Genomic DNA, 24,222 nt, shown 5'->3' on the forward strand with positions numbered 1-24,222 from the left:
TATATCCAGAACAAATATGGGACTAAGAAGTTTCATGTAGCATTTGAATAAGTCTTCCTTTTTTTCTCTCCTCTTTTTTTCTTTTTTCCTTTTTTTATATATTTTATATTAATAGTGTTTGTAATTACCCTATATGAGCTAGAGAGAGATGGATTTCAGAGTTTATGGTTGTTAGCATATGAATGTTTACGATTGGTTTTTTTCTTGTTCTTTATACCTTGTACTTAGCTCTGGGAAGTCGGGGGGGGGGAGGGGGGAGGGGTAGGGAGGGAGGGATAGGGGAGGGTTAGGGGGGATTGTTAAAGATAAAATGTATGATAAAACTTTTCAATTAAAAAAAAGAGTTTACTTCTGGGATACTGTTAATAGAATTGTTGCTTTAATTTCATGAAATTTATTTTCAACTGACCCAATTGTGTTATAAAAACATTCATGCTGATATTTGTTGTATTCCATTTTATCTTTATTGTGTATTGAACATGGAATACTGGGTGGGGAAGCAAAAGGTAAACTTGAAATGTATTAAATATAATATTTCATATTTATACTATTTTTATTTCTTATATTAGGCTTTGTAGTAAAGTTTTTCTTGTCCATAATATAGTTAAGTCACTTCAAGCAGTGTATTTTTCTCCTGAATCTGAAAATCTCAGATTTTTGTTAACACCAAATTAAGTAATATATGTCTTTGGAGAAAATGCCACAAAGGGGCTTGAGATTTTATAGGTCTGCATCACCAGCATAACTAAAAAAATAATGAGACCTGATTTGAAGAGTAGAAAGAACCTCAAAAAACAACAACTGCAAAACAGTACAAAGAGGCAGATAAAAACATAAGCAGCTTTATGTTTGTTACACAGGAAAATTGTCACTACTAGCTGAAGGGGCTGCAACAAATGTTAGAAATTATGTTATGCATGTTATCCCTGCCTGGTTCTATTCTCCACTGAGAGGCGCTTTCATGTAGAAATTCAAACCTTGTCAATTTTCCCATTTTTCAGTATCATTTATCATATCTAGCAGGGGGTTAGACTAGAAGACCTCCAAGGTCCCTTCCAGCTCTATTCTATTCTATTTATTTTTGGATCAATAGAGGGCAGAATTTATAATAAATCAAATTCTTTTATCTCAGGGATTGAGATTGATCCAGCAAGTTTCTCTTTCATATGCAATACTTGAAAAATAAATTTTCCCTTGGTGTTAGCATGCTAGCCATCTGCAGAACTCAACATGATTCACAGCCTAACATGCTATATAAATTGTAATATAATTAACATTGCCTGAATTTTTTTTTTTTATTCTGCCTAGTAGCTTTAGAAAGGAATTTACTCTGAAACATAGCCATACATTTGAAAAAACCTCCTATTGTATTTGGATAGATTGTTTGCACTCATCAGAAACCTAAATTAATAAAATAACCTGTAGTTACCAAATAATATTTTATTTTGTCAGAAACTTATCAAGAACAACAAATACACTACAAGCACTTTAAGTCAGTATCTTGTAATATATCATAAATATACAAGAAAATAAAATTTTGTTATAATAACAAAATGAGAAAAAAATTACAGTTACTGATTATTTTTAGTTACTTTCCATACAATGGCTAAAATGAAATGAATATTGTATATGTTTATGTAAATTTTATGTACAATCTTATTTAGGTTACCAGAGTAAGCCTCATTAAAGTTTGAATTTATTCTGATAATGGTGAAGAGAGCATTGCAACCTTAGTTATAGCAAAACTTCTTGCATCTCTTAATTACCACTGAGTTTGTGCTGCCACCACATGGCTGTTCTTGGGAAATTATAATATGCTAATTGGGTCTGCCAGTACCTTCCCCTTTGTGATGTATTTCCTATCCTGCTCATGATGCTGTACTAGGATCCACCCCTTCTGGGTTGGACTTCCTTCTTCTCCTTGCTCCCTTGTGTTCCATCCTCCATTGTAACATCTGAACACAAGCCATGCGGACAGTAATCCTGTTACTGTCTTTCGACCTTAAAGCTCCGACCAGATTCACCTGACCACACCTTCTCTGCTGTAACCACCTTCTACATGCAAAATAAAGGTATTTCAGATGAACCAGGTGCTTTATGAGTTCACTGTCTGCAAAGGGCCGTTAAATGTGCCTAAATTTGCTTAAACAGACCAATAAGTGTCTTAACAAGGAATTAAATCCGCAATACAATTGCCTGTAGCAGAACAGTCGAAAGACAGTAACAGTATTACTGTCCGCATGGCTTGTGTTCAGATGTTACAATGGAGGATGGAACACAAGGGAGCAAGGAGGAAGTCCAACCCAGAAGGGGTGGATCCTAGTACAGCATCATGAGCAGGATAGGAAATACATCACAAAGGGGAAGACTGGCAGACCCAATTAGCATATTATAATTTCCCAAGAACAGCCACGTGGTGGCAGCACAGAGTTTGTGAGACTTATTACCAAATAACCAGCAGTATTTGGGTTATTTGAGTGTGGGATAGGTTGGAAAGACTGCCAAAAAATAAAATGAAAGAAATTAAGCAATGCAGCATCTCAAAATTATTACTGCGTGTGCTAATAATTCTGTTACTTGCTTCTGTCTTAATTCCCTTTTGTCAACATGCATCCAATGTATGTCTTCATTACAGCTAAATGCTATTTATTTAAACATTCTTCAGTCTTAGCAGTGGCTTCTGATGAACGGATCCAGAAGTGTTTTTGAATTCATGTTATTTGGCTCAATGGTTAATAAAATTATTAGAAACACCAAGCATGATTCAGAATGGGTTAACACTATAAAATATTAAACCTTAAGATAAATTCTCAATGGAAGGCTAGCATTGGCAGCCACTTTTTATTTTATTCATGGCGCAGAATATGTTTTTGTGGACATTGAACAAATGTACTTACAGTAGTTCCACCAGCACAGACACATCCTTTTCTAAAGACAGTAAGTGAGGAGAAAACTTTCCTGCATCAGAGAAAAATTTCCTACTGATTTTTGAGGCACTAACAGGAGCACTTCTGCTGCAGTGGAGGTGGCTGATATGTGAGCCGCACATTCTTCCCACCAGTAGCCTTTGAAGCTTCTGACTCCATACTCTCCGACATCTTCTCGCAAATGATGTCCACAAGACGCTCAAAGACTTGCCTCACGTTGATATTCTCCTTGGCACTGGCTTCAAAGTAATCAAAACCTAGTTTTTATTTTGGAACAAAGCAGACAAAGCAGTTATCAGCTTATCTCAAGAGTGCTTTTAATACTACTTTGGAGTTACATTTTCTGCTAGTTTCTTACAAGAATAACACACCTCAGGTTCAGAGGAGGTAAGATGCTTTGTTATTGTCTCACAGTATATAGAAGAAAGTTTCTGAAAGCATTTGACCTATGAATGAACTGGAGTTATGTATTTCACATTCTGCCTACTTGAGTTCTGTATGGCCCATCAAGGTATTTTTGAGTACAACATAAGAATGTATTCTGAAGATCCTCACACTTGGTAAAATGTAACTAATACTGTAAGTGGTTTTGAGCTTTAAGTTTTGCTAATAGAAACGCCTTTCCAAATCACATCAAGATGTACTTAATCCATAAATATTTTAGGAAGCTGAGTAATTAACACTCTTTTACCTTCTTTATACTTCTGAGAAATGCACGTATCAACCATTGATGCATGCCCATTGTGATATAATTTTAAATCACTGAAAAGCATTTGATTTGTGAGATCTATGGGTTTGGGGTTTTTTCTCATAGAGCACAATTGCTTTGTCAGATACCGGTATACCTTTGCACCTAAATTCTCTTGTTATTTCCCACTTTCCCACATTCTATAAATGTCCATAAGTACTAATAATTTACGTGAGCAGCTATGGTAATGGGACTAAGGCACAATACGTATCTTTCTTTCCTGAGAAAGGGATTGTTAGTAAATTTAAATCCATGACTTAGTTGTAGGCTCCTAGTTCCCCACTACAATATTAAACAACAGCTGTAGCTATTGTTAAAAACCTACTGATCCCTAGTGATATATGAAATAAGACCTGAGAGTTACCTTTGAATTTACACATTTGGTTAAACCTTAACATTTAATCGTGTATTGTAGGATTTCACAGTCACTTTTATCAGTGAAATGATTTCTAGGAAGGAGGGGGAGGAGGAGGAAACAATGAGTAAGTGACTTTTTTCTAGCTGTGATGCTACATTCTTCTGAAACAGTTTGGCAACATCTCAGGTCTATAGTTCCTGCATGTGGAGTGGAATGCCCACAATCAGTCATTAATTGCCATGTAGATAGACTGCTGATAGTTTCCTCCTTATTTCAATGTGAATATTTACCATTTCTATTACTCATGTAGGAATTCTGGAGAAACAGCTGTTATAATTGCCAGGTTGCTGACATTCCTCTGACCTTTGCCAGAGGTGTTCAGCCAAAGCTGATGTGTATGTTTTAAAGCCTGATGTTCCATTAATCTTCTTGGGTTCTGCATTCTACGGCACATTCTGATACAGCTGTCCTCATATTTCATGTATTTCTTCAGTTCTCAGTTTTAGAAATTATCCTTGTTAAATCAATATTAGGATATTGTGCAAATCCATCTGTGCTTATTGAATAGAATCACCATATGGGGGAGATGGGTGCTATATAAATTTAATGAAAAATTAAATAAAATGTATTGAAGCAATCTTACGTTTAGTGGGATGTCTAAACCCAGAGTTTATTTTTATGTGAGTCAGTGTACCTCCATTCCTAGTCTGCTTTCGGTGATTACCTATTTGAGTGACACTGTAATCTATCTGCTTGCAAAGTAACAGAAAGACAATGATAAGTATCAGAGTAAGCTCCTGGAGCCATGACTAGAATTTAAAAAAAACCACCTGTAGATACTAAAATCTAGTTACATACAATTTAAGCGTCAGAGTACACAGTGGGATTGAATGAGGGGTTATATAATGAGAGAGAGAAACCCTGATATAAACTGAGATATCAGACAGACTAGAAGCACAAAGGCTGGTATAGTCATAATGACACATGGAATGGATCAGTTCATTAATAGGTATACTGAACAAGGAGAGGAATATAAAAGGGAAAGCACAAAGCAGGAAGAAAGTTAGCGGTGAAATAAAGTAATGAGGAAAGGATTCCTGCAGGCCTTGAGTCAAATATTGGAACTGGAAAACATTGCTGACTCAAATCCCATATTTAGAGGAATAAAAACCTTAGAGACGATGACATAAGGCTTTGAGATTCTTTCAACACTGATTTGTTTTCTCTGATAATCAAAAATAAATAATATATCTGGAAAAGCCAGTAAACATGAGATGTGGCTACAGGCCAGAGTGAAGAAACCGGGGTGTGTGTGTGTGTGTGTGTGTGTCGAGGGAGGAGAAAAAAAGATAAGGTTGAACATGTACCCAACTGATCAGCCAAATGTTTTCCTTTTTCAATGGGAATAATTCTTTCATCCTCCATATCACACTTATTCCCAACCAGAATAACTTGTGCATTATCCCAGGAATATGTCTTTATTTGAGTGGCCCTGTAAAAAAACAAAACAAAGAAGACAACAATATGATTTGCTGTGAATCGTAGCTACAGAAAGCCATCAACAGCCAAACAACAGCAACAGCTTGAAAATAGCCAGTGTTGTTACCAAGATGTTGTTGTTGTTAGTACTTAAAAGTATTTAATTCTAGAAATTCCCACTACTTTACTTTAGTTTAGAAGTCATTATCACAAAATTGCAAAACCACAAAACCACCCCCTTTAAATCCAGCAGGGGGAGTCAGAAGATTAAAAACATGGATTAATTCAAGTAAATCACCTTGCCCTGTAATTCTAATATATTTCAGCTAGCTAGCACTCTTAACATGGATTATTTCTACCCCATTAAACAGACCCAAGTTAATGCAATATTTCCTTATATCTCCTCCTATTTATATTGTCAAATTCTGAGTCTTTGAGATTGCTGATGGAGTTTGCTTTCTGATTTAGAATTATCATGTATGATAATTCATTTATTTATTATCACATGCATGATAAAATGATAGAATTATTATTCATTCCTACAATTTTTGGATTATCAGTGGTCAATCCACACTGGGCCTCTCCTATAAAAGCAGCGGCAGCCAGTCAATGTATGCATTTTTATCAGTATACCCACTGAATATTCATCACTAGCCTTGCTGATAGGGCATAGTTTAAATAAATGTTGAAATTGTGATAAACAATCTACAAAGAGCCAATGGCAATTTTTTTGCATTCATCACCCATTGTTAACGAAATGGTACATTTTTGTGCTTTGGCTTCACTAATCTCTCCAAAATGGGGGACAATGAATTGCTTCTGTTATCATGATTAAAATAGTCAGGGCTTTTCGAAAGGGGAGATGAAGTCTTTCAGGTAACTGGATGCATCTCCACATTAATTTGTAACAACCGAATTTTTATATAGTTGGGGAGGCAAAAATGACAGGGACATGGAAACACTGCTAGTGTACAAGTTACTTTCCTTTTTCAGTGGCTATGTTCGATATAATAGTCATTCTAAAAGCAATAGTTTCTCCTCCTTATATTTCAATTAGTTAAGGAGGTATCTACCTGAGCTGGCTTTGGATATTATATTATTGTTGTGATTTTTTAAAAATGCTTCAGTCTAGTTGGTTCCTGCATATCTCTACCAATGTCGTCTTCCATACTCTGCACAGTGCACAATTATCTTCTTTACAGTATCTTAGTATTCTGCCTGTTTTCCATATGATATTTGTATTAGTCTACTCTTATTATGTGTACACAGGTTTATGGCATTGATCAATCAAACAAAGGAAATTAGAACAAAATAACCTGTAAGCCATAGTTATCTCCTTTGCATCTCCAGGGTTTTTTTTCCTCCTGAGTAATGAAATGATTAAATTGAGCAATGAATGTGGCCTTTTCTCTCATTCTTTTCTATTTTTCTAGCTGTGTTCAGCTAGAGGTGTTCAGCACTTCTTCGGAGCTGACTGTATACTTTGAACTTATCACAGAATGATACAACCTGTGAACTGCTTGCTCTATTAACATTGAATATGTTTTAGCCCTTGACACTTTCTGGCTTTACAGGTTTTTTTAATTAGGTTATTTTTTTTCATCTTGCATTCAGCTCTGGAATATTACATACTCACTGATGTTAGTGTAAATAGGCCAGTGAGTTGGATGAAAATTTAATAATGCTTAAGGAAGATGTAATGAAATCAGTGGGATTTAAATTAGTCATGATTTATTTAAATGCCACTGATTCCAGTGGGTCTAATTCTGCTTAACACGCAGGACAGGCAAGAGCCATAATTTGGGCAGAAATGCACAAGGAGCTGGAGCATAATCTAAAACAGGGGTCCCCAATCCCCAGGCCTCCAACTGGTATCAATCCGTGATCTGTTAGGAACCGGGCCATGTAAGTGAGCAAAACTTCATCTGTGCATGCGCAGGATCTAGGTAGAGCGCAAAACCACCCCCACCCCCCAGACCTGGTCCTTGGTGTCCAAAAGGTTGGGGACCATTGATGCAGAATGTTCTCTTTCATTCTTGTTTGAGTAAGCGGGGTTTGTTTCTGTCTGTATGTGTTTAGCCATCTTTAGCCTGTTTTGAGACTTTTATTACAGTTTCAGTTTCCATTAATGTGACATGAAACTGACCAATCAATTGTGTTGGTAACCCAAACTGTAAAAAGATGGTGGTGGTGGTGGGACTCTGGAACTCAGATTACCCTAACCTCACCCACAGCCCTGAGGCAGCCATGAACCATTTTTTAATAGTTGGAAGAAATGTTTCTTTCCCTCTCCCAATCCAAGAGTTCTCTCCTGCAGACAATCTACAGTGTCTCTCAAATGACCTGGGGGTGACCCAAAGATGATCCACTCCTCTTGGCTTGAAAAGTCTGCCGTGGAAATGCCATCTCATCTAATCATTCAGCACAGTGCCTTCATGGCCATTTCGACTTTGGTCAACAAGAGAAGGTAAACACCTAATCTGTTTCTCTTTGCACTGGAATAACAAACTCTCAGAGGATTGATAGAGCTGTCTGCTAGGAATACTGGTATTTGACACGATTGTGTGATATGTTATGTACTGTGCACAGGGCTTTTTTTGTCATAGAACGCTCAGAACAGAGTTCCGGCACCTTTTTTGGATGGAACCTTGTAGGGTAGGCAAGGCAGGTTGTATAAGATGTGTGAGTTCCGGCACCTTTTTCTTTTACAAAAAAAGCACTGACTGTGCATATTATAAAGCATGAGAAATATGTAACACCAAAAGAAACAAATGTGGAATGGAAGATGAGATAGAGAAGTGTTTTTTGCATGGTAATAAATAATTGATAGAGAAGAAGGAAGAAGAAAAGAATGAAAGGTCCGGATGCACAAAAGCCCCTAGACCTCTCGGGTTTTATTTCTTCTGTCATATATTTCAAATCAGCTCTTCCAATCACTCAGGCAGACTTTTGACAGAAGTGAGGGAGTGGTATTATTCTCAGAACAGGGAGATTAGAATTCAGACAATCTCAGGATGGAACCATCTATGAAATCATTTCATAGGATTTATCACTCTCCTGCAAAATGCCTCTCAGAAGAAGCATATAGGAAGTAATAAAAATAAGGCTAAGAAAATAAACAATAAAAATTAAAGGTTGAGCTCCCAACCATTTTGAACACACATTCAGGCCAACAACTCATGGTTGGTTTTTCCTTTGGGACAGGATGGTGGACATGGGAGGAAAGATGCTAAGGGATGCAACAGTTGCTGCCTTGAAATTATCCCCCATTATATTATATAAGAAAAGTAATCTGGTTGCTGCAGTACAGTAAAGACAGTGTATACCAATATACATTTATCCTGCCTGAAGAGTGGAAAAAGCACAGTAACATGGCCATAAGAAAGAGCTCTTAGACAATTACTCTCTTATTACACAGAGATTTTCCCAGTTCTTGCATAATGAAAATACAGTCACCTATGTTGCCCTAAAATGTGTGAATGTAATTATGCAGTTTAAGCTGACAGATCCTTCCAATAATATTGCATGCTGTTCTGCTGACCTAGAACCATGCTGTTAAACTCACTGGTGGGGAATGTTTGATTCAATCTGACTGCATTTGAAGAGGGCAGTAGACACATGATCCAAACTGGCACAGTACAAGTTAGCTACAAGAAGTACTATATTTCTCATTTTATGAAAAGACATAAATTAAAACTACTACCTGATGTGTGAAATAATTATCCCAGGGAGTGTGATTTAAAGAGCAAAGAAGCTGTCAGCTGCCTGGGAAGTGTTGCATCATCACAGAATTGCCATTGTTTTCCGACAACACTCCTGCAACACTGATAGTTGTCTGAAGACCAGAAAGACAATGGATGAACGTTCCCTATTACCATTTTCCCCGGGATTCCCTCTATTGCGTTTTACATCCTCTGCTGTCAAAGAGAGAGGAGGACTGCTTGTTTAAAAATAATTATGCAGGAACCTTACCATGGAAATTATATATGTGAACTGAAGACAAACAAACCTAACCAAATTAGCATTTTTGGGTGCTAGAAGTGACTTACAAGGCTGATAGATTTTCATACCCTCCTCACAGAGTGCCGTGGACCTGAGGGTATTTTGTATAATTTTATGCAGAACTACTCATAATTATATTATGATAATAATATGGAAAAGAACATCTAAATCATCAAATCCAACAACTTACTCATGAAGAAATGCAAACTAAAACATCCTTAAGAAATGACTGTCTCCTCCTTGGAGAAGATCACTAGGTAATTGTTTCACTTAATGTTAGTCAGCCCCATTGATTTAAGAGGATTTTGTCTCTAATGAATGATGCACTATTGCACTCAACTTCTACCCTAGCCTTTCTGGACCAAGAAATGGAGTTATGGGGAGGGAGAGGAATAGAGATAATTTTTGCATTCCAAACAGCTGTAAGTTATTTCAATCCCTTTTGTGAGATGGGAGGCCATGTAGATGTGATTAATATGTAAATAAGTTGAGATCAAAGTGAATAAAACCTAGATATGTAAATTTGAAACAGCCATCTGCTGTTATCTACGATAAATAATATTTCACAGTATTCATGATACATTTCAAAATATGGATGTGATTGAGAACAAAAAAACTTTATTCCACACATTTTACTGCAGTTGGGATCCTCATCCTGCTGATACCAATTGGACCACACATATCCTGCATAGCCCCTGCATGATTCTAATTTTTAAAACATTTGTTTTCAATACTAAAATGGGAACATGGTAAACTCCAATCTCTAGTATTACCTTTATTTCCAGAAATGCTTTGGATTCCACATGGTACCATCAGTGTTTTCCACAAGTGAGACTGGCCAGTGGCTATGGCCCAGTGCTTTTTTTTTTGCAAAGAAAAATGGCAAATATAGGTAGTCCTTGACTTAAGACCACAACTGAGCCCAAAATTTATGCTGCTAAGCGAGACATTTGTTAAGGAGCCTTGGTGGAGCAGTGGGCTAATGCCTCCTTAAGTAACACCAGCTGCCTGCAATTAGTGCAGGTTCGCATCCCACCAGGCTCAAGGTTGACTCAGCCTTCCATCCTTCCGAGGTAGGTAAAATGAGGACCCAGATTGTTGGGGGGCAATAAGCTGACTTTGTAATAATGCCGCTTGGGGGGGGGAAAGCCCTAATAAGCAGGCATATACATAGAATGAAGGCTATTGCTAAGCACATTGATTTGTGCTTAGATTGTAAGCCGCCCTGAGTCTTCGGAGAAGGGCGGGATATAAATGGGATTTTAAAAAAAAAGTGAGGTTTGCCCCTTTTTACTTCTCTTGCCACAGTTGTTAACTGACCCCATTGACTTTGCTTGTCAAAAGGAGATCACATGACGCTGGGACACTGCAACCGTCATAAACGTGAGTCAGTTGCCAAGTGTCTGAATTTTGATCACGTGACCATGGGGATGCTGCAATGGTTGTAAGTGTAAGGCACAATTTCCAGTGCCGTTGTAACTATGAATGGTCACAAAATGAACTGTGGTAAGTTGAGGACTACCTATATAAGCTTGGAACTACCAGGATCACCCTGAGGAGACAGGCTAGAGGGGAACGATCACTTCCTGGAAGTGGATATTTTGAAGCTATCCGTGTCTATTCTGACAGCCATTTAATTAAGGTCAATCTGTGCGAAGTAACTGCCTGCTTGGATCTGAGTGCTTATTTTACTTATTTAGAGATTTTAAGGTTACACTACTTGGTAGCTGAGTCTAGACTGAAAAGCATGCTTTGTCACCAAGTCGAAACATGTGGATACCTCTTAGAGGTTCTGAAATTTGTTGTTCATTTGCTCCAGGATTTTTGACTACCGGAAAACACACTTCTCCATCTAAATCTAAAATGTATTCAAGTATATTGGACCACCGCCAAATGTTTTGAATCAGAATTACAGTATATTGATAGAAATGTTGTGGCAGTGTTTGAAGGCTGGACAACATACTGTCACACAGATGGCAAAATGATGTATAGCTTCTGGTAATGCAGACGTTCTCTGTATAATTATAGTAACTCTGAAATCTCATAAATAAACATTAGGCAGGACTGATGTTATTCATTGACATTGTGAAATGAACTTGAGTTGACAGTGAATGCCATTAGTAGAATATTTGGACTGCAAAATAGTTACAGGAAAAGAACACCCCCACCCCCGATGTGCATTAATGGAGCATCTTTAAGGACATTCAGCCATCATACGCATATTTATCTGTTGCAATCAAGTCCCATTGTATCCTGTGGCAGTTCTTTCTGAGGACAGAATTGGACTGGAAATCTGAAATTATTAATGTACTCATTTGACAGAATCAAAGAAAATAATTAAATAAAAGGGCATAAAATTAGATTAAAACGTTTGTTAAACAGCTGGATTTCATTTTCCTGTCCTACAGAATTTGGTGTAAGCTGATCTCAGACATGATTACCTTTACTAAAACTGTTTTTTTAAAAAAGACATCTTGTTGAACTGTTCCTACCAGTCTTGTATAGCACTGAAGGACTCTTCACAAGTAACATCGTACATCAGGATGAATCCCATTGCTCCTCTGTAATAAGCGGTTGTGATGGTCCTGTACCTTTCTTGTCCAGCTGTATCCTAAGTAAAATAATATGTAGAAATAGTATGAGCTTTATGAGTTTTCCCTGGGCCAGATCTTATTGATAATACAGTAACCATTTCATGAGTTCGGTTTTTCTTCTACCAGAACAGTAGAGTTATCCAGTAAGGAGACTATTTTTCCTGAAACATGCAGTAAAATGTTAATCCTATTGGGAATTTATGAATTAGCCAAAAAGTAAAGATTGCATTGCATATTACCTTTATAACATCCTGTTAATTTCTATTTAGAAAAACACAATTTTGGTCTGACTTTGAAGTATAGTCAGCTTTACCATACTGCTTTGTCTAATGTGCAAGTGTCATAACCATACAATACAATAAAAAGCAACTTGTAAGTAAATCCAACCATTAAATGGGCCTTCTGTGGATACCTTCCTATGATATATAGCCTATGGAAGGTACCAGTTTTCCCCAGCTTATTGCTCTTGCATAATGTAGGACCATAATTCCCATTAATTCCCAAACTTTGCTTTCATGGAATTGTAGTCCAGCACAATTGGTGCCCTCCAAATGTTCAGGACTATAATTCTCATGAACCCATGATCTCTGTGTTGTGATTCAGGGTCAGCCTGTGGGTTCGGCAGTTGGGTCGGATGACTCAGAGGAGGAGGAGGGGGGTGTTGAAGACCTTGCTGAGGGGGTTGAAGATCTTGCTGATGAGAGCCCTCAGCCAGGCCCCTCCCACTTGGTCACCACGGAGACCCAGCTGTGTGAGCCTGACAGCGTGGATGAAGATGACCCACAGCTGGCCCTGTTCAAGGACGCCCAACGCAGGAGGCAGTCAATTAGGAGTAAACAGAGGAAGGCAATGGGGCTTCTCAGAAGGAGGCAGAGAGAAGCCACGCCCTGAACTCTATATAAGGGGAATGTGTGGGGAGGGCTGGTTTGCTGAAGGCAACCGCTTGGATAGTTCGTGTTTCTTAAAGCTCCTGTTTCTTGGTTCGTGTCTTGTTTGTTTTTGTAGCTATAAATTTGGCAGGCGTAATTCCAGCCTCTTGCCATTTGTAAAGGGTTCGTCCCTGCTTTTGCTGCAGGGCCGAGTAGCAGGCTGGTACAGAACACTCTGACTATAAAGTATTATAAAGTGGGATTGTTAGAAAATTGTAGTCTAGGTTGCTTCACTATCTAGTCCACTACTCTCTGTTCTCAGGCTTTCCTTACAATCAGAAGGAGTCTAGTCACACTTTTCCCTTTGACAAATGTTACTAACAAGCAAAAGGTTTGCCAGAAGCAGCTTACTTCATCAGATGCAGAGTGGCTTGTCTGAAAGAAATTATAGCAAGTTATAACAAGTTAAAACCCCATTCTATTTGCTAAAATATTTTGAGATAGTCTGAAACCTTTTGATATAGAGATGGACTTTCAACTACAATGAGCCCAAAATTTATGTTGCTAAGTGAGACATTTAAGTGAGTTTGCCCGTTTTATGACCTTTCTTGCCACAGTTGTTAAGTGAATCACTGCAGTTGTTAAGTTAGCAACTTGGTTGTTAAGTGAATCTGGCTTTCCTATTGAAGTTCGCAAAAGGTGATCACATGACTCTGGGATACTGCAACCATCATAAATATAAGTCAGTTGACAAGCACCTGAATTTTGACCATGTGACCATGGGGATACAGTAATGGTTGTAAATGTGAGAAACAGTCATAAATCACTTTTTTCCAGTGCTGCTGTAACTTCTAATAATCATTAAACAAACTGGTAGATTGAGGATTACCTGGATTTCAGTTCAGCAATCTCTTGCTCATTGGTGTCGTTAAAGTTTTCATTCTTTCCCAAAATGACCACTGTGAGATTTGCAACAGAGCGTCCTGGGTTTTGAAATGGTCCAATAGGACTTTGTCCTTGTTTTAAATCCTGTTATCAAGCTTGTGTCCATTAAGTCTTATGGGCAAAGTTTGTTCCATTTGTCCACTGTGCCTTGCTGTGCATCTGATGAAATGAACTGTAGCTCATGAAGCAGATTCCTTTCAATAAAATGTGTTAGACAGAAAAGGTTAGCCATAGGCTAACGTGAGTCTCTACCTATAGCAGCTTACAGCTACTCTGACTTGTTCCCACTACAGACATTGCAAAGTGTTTACAGTATAAAAACACATTTGCCTTGTTGTATACTGGGTTCTTTGCTTGAGCGAAGAGACGAGGCGAGTGAGTTCAGTCAGAAACATTATTTATTTGCTTGCAGGAACTGAACTGGGGAACAGGGCTGCAAATGCAGCTATTTATATCCAGGCCTCTAGGTGGTGGCCAATAGGTTGAAAGCAACCTATTGCCGCCCTAGAAGCCGCCAATGGCGGCGCTGGAGACAGGTTTTCTGAGGAGCAGGGAGCCGTTAGCCAGCTTCCCTGCTTAAGCAACTTTCCAGCAACCAAACCCATGTGATACACTTTAATAGAACAAAGCCCAATACATTACACCCCTCCCCCACAGAATGTACATACATTATAGCAACAAAAGAAATAATTACAGCAATTACAGAGTTTTTCAAGAATACAAAATACTGGTATGCATGAGTACACATTGTTCCATATCTCACTAATACAGAGGCTTTCCTGACTAGCAGCAATTCAGTGACAACACAACATTACAGCACAATTATTTAAGGACAAAATCCTGTAAGTATGCAGGAGGCTTGTGAACCCTTGTAGATTGCCTGGGGGATCCCGGGAGATCCTGGTCCACCAGCTTGCCCGCCGGGCTGGGTAGACCAGGGTCCTTGAGTCCAAGCGAGTCTGGCTGACTCAAGTTTCTCTGGCTGGCCCTTCCAGGTCGGCCCACCCCAGAGTCCATTGGTTGCAGAGAGTTAGCACAGTGGCTGTATTGTTCGGGTTGACTTTCCCCATCAGGGGACCCATGTTGCTCTCCTGGGCTTTGCCCTTCTATGACCACCTCCCTGTTGCTCTGACTGCTAGGGTCCTCAGAGCATGTGAATTGTTCGGCCTGGCTGCCTGTTTGAGGTCCGTGGATTGGACCTGGAACGAAGTCCTCGTTTTGTGGCTGTTCTGTAAACCACTTCCTCAGCTGATCAATATGGCAGCGAATGACTTGCCCGCCATCTAGGGCCACTTTGTATGAGAGAGGGCCCGATATTTTAGTGATTTTGCCTGGCACCCACAAGTTCCCATGCCCATAGTTCCGGGCTCACACCCCATCACCCACTTGCCCCCTTGGAGGTCTTGGGCGAGAGGCATCTGCTGCCACCCAGTCTGGGTGCAACCTGTCCAGTTTCGTTATTAGTCGCCTTCCCCAGCGCAGCTCTGCTGGGCTTTTGCCAGTTGCTGTGCACAGTGTGGTATGCTGGCAGAGCAAAAAATTGGCCAGCCTGTGGTGCCAATCCCCAGTCACTATGCACTTTAGTGGCTCTTTTGTAGTGTGAACCATTCGTTCGGCTTGCCCACTGCTAGATGGGTGAAATGGAGCTGATGTCGTGTGCCTAATGAGGTTAGTCCTCAAGAAGGCCTGAAATTCTGCTGCTGTGAATTGGGCCCCGTTATGAGACAGTACGATGTCTGGCAGCCCATGCATTGCAAAGAGTTTCCTAAGCACCTGGATGGTTCTAGCAGTAGTCATATTTGCGATTGGTATAACTTCCAGCCATTTAGAGTGGCTGTTGACCACTATAAAAAATAGCTGTCCCTGAAAGGGCCCAGCGAAGTCTATATGAATCCTCAACCAGGGTGTGTATGTCTCCTCCCATCTATGGACAGGAGCGTGTGGCATTTCAGGCCTAGACTGCTGACACGTGTAACACTCATGTACTTGAGCTTCAATGGCTTTATCTTATCCTGGCCACCATAAATAGCTTCGTGCCAATGCTTTCATCCGAACAATACCCGGATGACCTTCATGAAGCGATTGCAATACCCTGTCCCTTAATGGAGCGGGGACAATGACCCTTCCCTCAATGACCCTTATGAGCTGACAGCTTGTGTCTACGAGTGAAGTAGCTCTGGAACTTGGGTCCAGGACTGTTTTCCAGCCATCCAGTGTGAACCCAGGATAGCGCTCTACTTAGAGTCTTGTCTGCAGCCATTTCTGCAGCTCATCCCCAGTGTGGAGGGGAAACTCCGACAAGTCCTGAATGGGCAAAACGCGGGCTGCTGGGGCTGGATCTGGCTCAATTTGAGGCAGTAGAAACCTGCTGAGGCCATCTGCATAGCCCACATCTTTGCCGGGTTTGTGAATTAGCCTGAAACTGTAGGCCGATAAGAAGATGGACCATCTTAACATCCTAGGGGATAAGATGTGGGGTGTCTCTTTGTAGTGAATAACCCCAATAGCAGTTTATGGTCTGTGAAGACCATGAAGTCCCTACCATACAAGTAGTCGTGGAATTTTTTTACTCCAGCTACTATGGCCAATGCCTCTTTATCAATTTGTGCGTAATTACACTCTGTGGAGGACAGTGTCCTGGAACAGAAGGCAATTGGGACTTGAGTCCCATCACTCTCCAAGTGGCTTAGAACAGCCCCCACCCCGTATGGGGATGCGTCACACACAAGGCATACTGGCATCGACTCTTTAAAATGAGTGATCGTTGAACTGGCGGACAGTAGGGCCTTCAATGCCTTAAAACTGCTTTCATGAACATTGGTCCATTTCCAAGCAGTATTTTTATCCAAGAGCCGGTGTAATGGCTCTGCCAATGTGGCCTTGTTAGGAAGGAACGCATGGTAAAAATTTAGGAGGCCTAGGAATGCCTGAAGCTCTCCCTTTGTTTTGGGGCTGGGTGCCATCTGAATGGCTTTCAATTTTGACTCAGCAGGGTGGATGCCATTGGCATTGATACGGAAACCCAAGAACTCAGTTGAAGGGACTCCAATGCTACACTTTTTTTTCTTAAGTTTAAGGCCCGCTTCACAAAACCGTTGAATGACGGCTCTGAGCCTCCTTGCAAGCACCTCAGTGGACTCGCCGGCAATGAGTACATCGTTGAAATAGGGGCAAAACCCTGGAATGCCCTTGAGTGTGCGCTCCATGATGCCTTGAAAAATGCCAGGAGCTATGCTAACCCCGAATTGCAGGCGTTTTACTTTAAATGCCCCCCTGTGGGTTACAATAGTCTGTGCTGTGGCTGTGGCCTCATCCACAGGAAGCTGTTGGTAGGCCTGAGCCAAATCTAACTTTGAGAAAACTGTACCCCCTTGCAGAGATGCCAGGATGTGGCTTACTACTGGCACTGGGTACACATGCTGTTTGAGTGCATGATTAATTGTGCACTTACAATCAGTGCAAATTCTTACCTCTCCATTGGGTTTTAGTGGCGTGACGATTAGGGTTTCCCATTCACCCCTATCTACGGGCTGTAGTACCCCCTGTTCTACAAGCTTATCTAATTCAGTGTCTGTCTTGTGTTTAAGAGCAAATGGCACTCTACATGGTTTAATCCTAACCGGCATTACAGTAGGATCTAGTTTAAATGTTATTGGCGGGCCGGTGTAAGTCCCTGGACCTGAGTCAAACACACCTGCGAATTCCTCACATACTGTCGCTAGACTTGCGACTTGCGTCTGGTTGATACCAGTTACCTGGATGCCTAATGCATCAAACCAATCAAGCCCGATCAGGCTCATTTGCTGACCCCCTACTACGACAACGTCCAGGTGCCCAGAAAACCCCTTAAATTTTACGGCCAGTGAGGCCTTGCCCTTGACTGCGACTCTGGCATTCTGGACGTTGGTCAGTATAATGTCAGATGGCCTGAGCTTGGCCCATCTCTTGCTGTGATTGCAGATGAAGTTAAATGTCTCAAGTGATATAATGGACATGGCTGAGCCCATGTCCAGCTCCATCTTGCAAGGGACCCCTTGCAGCTCAACCTGAAGCCGAAACTTCGGCTTAATGGGGCGGCAAGCTCCGGGGTGGCAAATGCTTCTGTGGCTGGAGCAAAACCATATGCTAAACTGCCCCAGGGCCCCGGTACCTCTCCTGATTGGAATGTCCGACTGGCGATTCGATTGCCGGTCCCTCTGGCAACCTCTGCAGACGGATGCAATATGGCCAGTCTTCCTGCAGGCCTGGCACGTGGCTGTCCAGAACCTACAGTCTATGCATTGGTGGCGGCCACCACACCCTGGGCACCTAAGGAAGGGATCTGCCTTGTAAGTAGTCCCTTGTTGCTTGTCGCTGCGACATTGTTGGTCATCGTGCCTTTGGAGCTTGTCAACTTCTGTGTTGTCGTCGGAGTCTTCAGCATGTTTGGCGTCCTTGTGGTGTACGGTCTCCTCGTGCTGTGCTGTTTTGGCAGGCCACATGGCTCATACGGCCCTGCCGGCAGCTTTGTCCGCCATGATCTCTTTCAGCGCATCTGGAAATGACAGTCCCTTTGGTGAAGAGTTTTTGTTGCAACTCTCAATTCCGGAGGCTGCAGACAAGTCAGTCCCGGAGCCTCTCTTCTACGTCAGAGAACTGGCACAGGTGTGCAGCCTGCCTTAATGCCGCAATGAATTCAGACGCTGTTTCATCCTGCTGTTGAGCCCTCTGTTCGAAAGCGTGGCGCCAAGCAATTACTGACAGCTTGGGCTGGAAACGGTCGCTGAGCTGTTTCTTCAAGTCCACGAACGTTACGGACTCCAATGGCGTCAGCGCAAACAAGTTCTCTGCAATGTCGAACGTGGCTGAGCCGTAAATACCAAGGAGCATAGCAGCCTTCAGGCCATCTTCAGCGACTTGATTGGCACGGAGGTAGTTCGCGACCCTGGATAGGTAAGAAGACCATATTTCCAGGTGAGCTATGTCAAATTCTTCCAGCTTTCCAACCTTCACCATCTCGGTTGGTCTTTGCGGCTAGGGCTCATCGTCTTCTTATCCTGCTCCGCCGTATGCCCAGGGACTGATCCTCTGGGTGCGTGGTCACTAGCATGGCTGTGCTAGGCCGACCGTAGGGTGGGGAATTGCTTTCCCACCAGGTGCGTTCCAGCCTCTCCCCTAGTGACTCTCAGCTCTGTTGGAGAAGCAGGATCCCACGTTCGTCGCCAGTGTTGTATACTGGGTTCTTTGCTTGAGCGAAGAGACGAGGCGAGTGAGTTCAGTCAGAAACATTATTTGCTTGCAGGAACCGAACTGGGGAATGCAGCTATTTATACCCAGGTCTCTAGGTGGTGGCCAATAGGTTTAAAGCAACCTATTGCCGCCCTAGAAGTAGCCAATGGCGGCGCTGAAGACGGGTTGTATGAGGAGCAGGGAGCTGTTAGCCAGCTTCCCTGCTTAAGCAACCTTCCAGCAACCAAACCCACGTGATACACTTTACAAATCCCAATACATTACATGCCTTTTAAAACATTCTATTTGTAAAGCTTCCAGGAGCCAGTGAAAATATTAAGCAGCAGCAGGGAAAGCAATACTCTTATCTTTGAGGCACACACTTGGTATTACAGCAGCTTTTTTCCCTTGATGTGACCAATCTTCAGTCATATGTCAGTGTGCTGCTTCTCAATCTCAAATGTTTAAAAACGTCTGTGCATCAGACGTGATTAATGGGAAAGCCTCCTCTTTCGCCTATCTACTCTAGGAAGATGTGACATTCTGAAAGGTTTCTTATTGCTCAAATAACTTTAGCATGAAATTCACTAACTTGCAAAAGGGCTTCAGAGGGAGAAAATCTACTGATACAAGCTATAATTCATCTATACAGGAAATGACTTTCCTCTTACTTTAATTATAGTGAAATCCTTGCATAGGCATTTGGCTGTAAGTCCCATTAGCTGGATTCACACACTGAGGTAAATTATTTCTTTAAAAAAAATCCTGATTTAATGAAATACGCCATTGGCTATGTTCACACGTTTGGTACAACTGATAGTTTACAAATCACAAGGACTGAATTCATACATCTTGCAAAGAAAAGGCAAACAAATCATATTATAACTCACCCACAAACCAAATTCAAGGTACTTGCTTTTATAAACACTTAAATTGAACTCAGAAGACAACAAATGAAGCTATTTCAACATGAGAATAATAAAAGAGACAGGAACAGCTACTCCTTGCATTGATGATGTTACCTAGTTTGCTAATAAAATGTCTAGAAGAAAACAACCGAACTCAGAGAGCACCAAGCACCCCACATTTCAACCCTGAGCTACAAATATTCTCTTCTATTAGTAACATCTATCCACCTGTGCAGCTATATTTTGGGTCAATTGCAAATTCTGACAATGTGCCGCCATAGTCTGATCTTAAAGTTATCGAAGGAAACTCTTATTCCCTTTTTTTTCAGGTAGGATCTGCTTGCTTTCTCAGACAAAGCTAATAGAGACAAAGTGCAATAGAAACTAGAAGGGACATTTAGAAATCTTTCTTATCCCTATGCTGTGGCAAGCAAAAAGCTAGATGCAGAAGGCCTTAAGGAATTGATGAGGAGGCCATTCTTTTATCTCTGGGGAAATATGTGCAATGTTTATCCTATTAAGCAACTTGAAACTTACACTAAACATATACAGGTTCAAGTAGAAGCTGTGTTCAATTGTATCGTTGCAAGACCCCTGGACAATTTAGGTGGTGGAACAGTGTCTCTCTAGATATGTGATATTTCTGATGCTGCACAAATGACACTCTGTAACAACAAATACAGTCTGAACACCATGCAGAACAAGTGGCATGGCAAGCAAGGCATCCCTTTACATCATGCTTCAGAGTGATATCCATCTTAGTGTTTTTTTGCAGCAAGAAATTTTTGTGGCACTTAAAAGACAAGCCCACTTTTTAAACAGAATGTATTAATCTGTCTATTTGGGAATGAAGGTATTTTTCTTTTATTTTCCTAAGTTAACAGCCTAACACTTCATCTAAATTTACCTGCAGTTTTTGGCTTGTGTTATTGCATCCTATGGCAAGAAAATTACCAAGCAGCCATGTGGTGCATCGTATAGAAATAAAAGCTGTTCTTTCACTCCATACCTGTAAATTGTTGGGTTTTTTTTTGAAAAAAGCATTTTATATGGGAATGTTAAACAGTTGTTTCTTAAATCCTTTCTTGAAGTCTCTCACGCTCAGAACTTTTTTCTATGTTATCAGTTCTTATCTCTCTGTTCTGACAAGAAAAAAAACCCCCCAAGATAAAGTTGGCATTTACAGGAGCAACCATGGTGATTGCTGCCAGAAAAAGAAAAATTGTCCTTGGAATAAACATTCTTTCCGGGGTTGTTTTATGTTAACCTTGATAATCACACTCTGATTATATGTACTGTGTTTCTAACGCATGCAATATATGAAATTGTATCTAATACCACTTTTATTATTTTTAATATAGTTTTGGTATGCAACCTTTTAAAACATACTCATTTTTACATAACTCCCAAACTGTGTCACAAATAGATTGCGATGGATCTTTATAATTATATGAATGACATGCCCATTTATTCTAAATCTGTCCTGTCATATCACAGATATTATTCAACTTACCTACTTACAGAGAGGTGCAAAAGAATTCATTGTTTGCTAGACAAGCTATGTACTTCATGCTAATTCACTTTAATTTGGTATTGTATTAACAATCTGGTTACCAAAATAATTTCACCAATTCAAATCTGCCCATGTTGGTTAAAATTAACTTATGCCTGCTTGTGCTTGCTTCAGCAAAAAAATGTGCGGACTGAATCTGCTATAAAACTGTACAGTAATCCAGCTAACGAAATTTGTTATACAGAAGTAATACCTCTGTAATTAGAAAAAGAAGAAAAAATAGAAAACTGACTTTTCCCCATCCAGATAGTTCTTGATTAGTAGCCACAACTGGGATCAGCAACTCGATTGATTAGTGCCGCAGCCACTGAGAAGAAAATCATTTGAATGCAATGGATTTATGATATCATTTCCCATTTAGTTGTTAAGGGAAGCATCACAAGACAGCAACTTACAATTTTACCTCCAGTTCTCCATTAACTTTACTTCTCACAAGCTGGTTGAAAAGCACACAAGTGGTGATCACCTGACTATGGGAGGGTGCAATGGTTGTAAATGCAAGGACTGGTTGCCAAGGTGCATTTTTTTTTACACAGTCATAACTTTGAACAGTTGCAAAACAAGGCAGTCAGTAAGTGAGGATTATCTTATTTGCTGAAAAGAGGATTTATTTTATTTATAAATTAGATTTTTGTCTTGGCTTTATTATTTTTATAAACAACTTAAAACAGTGAACATACATAATAGTCCTTCCTCTTCCTATTTTACCCACAACAACAACCCTGTGAGGTGGGTTGGGCTGAGACAGAGAGACTGGTCCAAGGCCAGCCAGCCAGCTTTCATGCCTAAAGCAGCACTAGAACTCACAGCCTCTTGATTTCTACACCAACACCTAACCATAACACCAAACTGTAATGAGTGGTGAATTAAAATGAATCAATCTCATTTTAATAATACCGTAAATACAAGGGAATCCTAAAATCCAGTAATTTCTCAAATATCATTTTGTTGTGATAGCCAGACACACAAACCAAACAGGATAGCAAAGCAAGAGTAAGCGGACATATAGATTTCTTCCCATACAGTTTGACAATCCTTTGATTGTTAAAAGAACATATTCATAATAGTTTCATGCAAGTCAACCAATTTTATGCATATATTTTTATTTATTTATAAGACTTATAATTTATGGCAAACATAAGTTATGGCTCAAATAAACAGCACAAAAATACTAAAAATATATAAAAATACATTAAAAACTCAACAATGTAATACTGGTGTTAAATCCCAAAAGCCCTTTGGGAAAAAAAAAAACTTTTTTCCAAAAGGCCTTTCCAAAAGGCCATTCCAGAGAGCTGGTCCCATAATGGAAAAACAGACTTTCTGGATTCAGCTCCCCAACTTTCGGAAAATGGAGAACAGTCAAATGCTTCTTCCAGCATAACTGAAATGCTTAGGTACCAAGCCATACAGGGCTTTATAGGCTAAGACCAGCCCTTGAAATTTTACCCAGAATCTAACAGGAAGCCAGTGCAGGGCCTACAAGACAGGTGTAATATATTCCCCTAGGCAAGCATCAATAAGCATCGAAGTTATTGCATTTACTGTCCCTTGTAAAGAACATTGAGAGCATGTGATGAGGGCATGAGTCACTGTCATGTTGTCCTCATGCAACTGGTATATGTAATAACGAAAGTAAGCAAATGTTTATATTTTAAAAGTACTTTGAAAGTCTAGTCATATCTCTTGAGTCTATTTCTTTCCTAACCCTTTGTTTCTGCCCTGGCAAGTAAATACAGTTTCTTGTGATCAACTTTCCCAACTTTTTTTCCATTGGGAAAAAACAAAAATCACATCACTATTCTTCCATTAGATCAGGGGTGTCAAACTCAATTTCATTGAGGGCCGCATCAGCATTGCGGTTGCCCTGAGGGGGCCGGGTGGGTATGGCCAGGGTGGGTGTGGCTAGAATGCGTAAGGCCTACTGGGTGGGCGTGGCCAGCTCTACATCGTTCGCATCAAGGATGCCTATGGGGGCCTGGGCAGGAGTGGGACAGATCTGAGGGTCTCTGGCAGAACGAGGGTCCCTGGGCCAGGGCCAAGGTAGTGGGGGCCGTTCCCTCACTGTTTCCAGGATGGCTTCGTGGGTCACATGAAACCACTTCGCGGGCCGAATCCGGCCCCCGGGCCTTGTGTTTGACATGTCTGCATTAGATGAAAGAATAAGGTAAAGGTAAAGGTTCCCCCGCACACGCGTGCTAGTCGTTTCCGACTCTAGGGGCCGGTGCTCATCTCCGTTTCAAAGCCGAAGAGCCAGCGCTTGTCCGAGGACGTCTCCATGGTCATGTGGCCGGCATGACTAGACGCCAAAGGCGCACGGAACGCTGTTACCTTCCCACCGTAGTGGTCCCTATTTTTCTACTTGCATTTTTACGTGCTTTCGAACTGCTAGGTTGGCAGAAGCTGGGACGAGTAACAGATGCTCACTCTGTTACGCGGCACTCGGGATTCGACCCGCCAAACTGCCGACCTTCTGATCGACAAGCTCAGCGTCCTAACCCACTGAGCCACCGCGTCCCTTGATGAAAGAATATTTAACCATAATACTATGATGCCCTAAGCAGCTTACAGACCAGGTATTTAAAAGACAGTTTCTCCCAATACTAACCAA

At 40.7% G+C, this 24,222-nt stretch overlaps 1 protein-coding gene across 1 annotated transcript in view; it reads right to left on the reverse strand.

The window, feature by feature from the left end:
- Positions 1 to 1,354: 1,354 nt before the first annotated feature.
- The window catches only part of RAB3B (RAB3B, member RAS oncogene family), a 64,445-nt gene continuing 41,577 nt past the window's right edge, over positions 1,355 to 24,222 (reverse strand). The window contains exons 3-5 of the mRNA XM_083357983.1: positions 12,007 to 12,125; positions 5,401 to 5,525; positions 1,355 to 3,184 (exon numbers count right to left, since the gene is read on the reverse strand). Coding sequence (XP_083214109.1) covers positions 2,997 to 3,184; positions 5,401 to 5,525; positions 12,007 to 12,125 — 432 coding nt within the window. The 3' untranslated portion in view covers positions 1,355 to 2,996. The remainder of the gene's footprint in view (positions 3,185 to 5,400; positions 5,526 to 12,006; positions 12,126 to 24,222) is intronic.

The sequence above is a fragment of the Vipera ursinii genome, assembly GCF_947247035.1.
Source record: "Vipera ursinii genome assembly, chromosome: 3".
Taxonomy (NCBI): Eukaryota; Metazoa; Chordata; class Lepidosauria; order Squamata; family Viperidae; genus Vipera; species Vipera ursinii.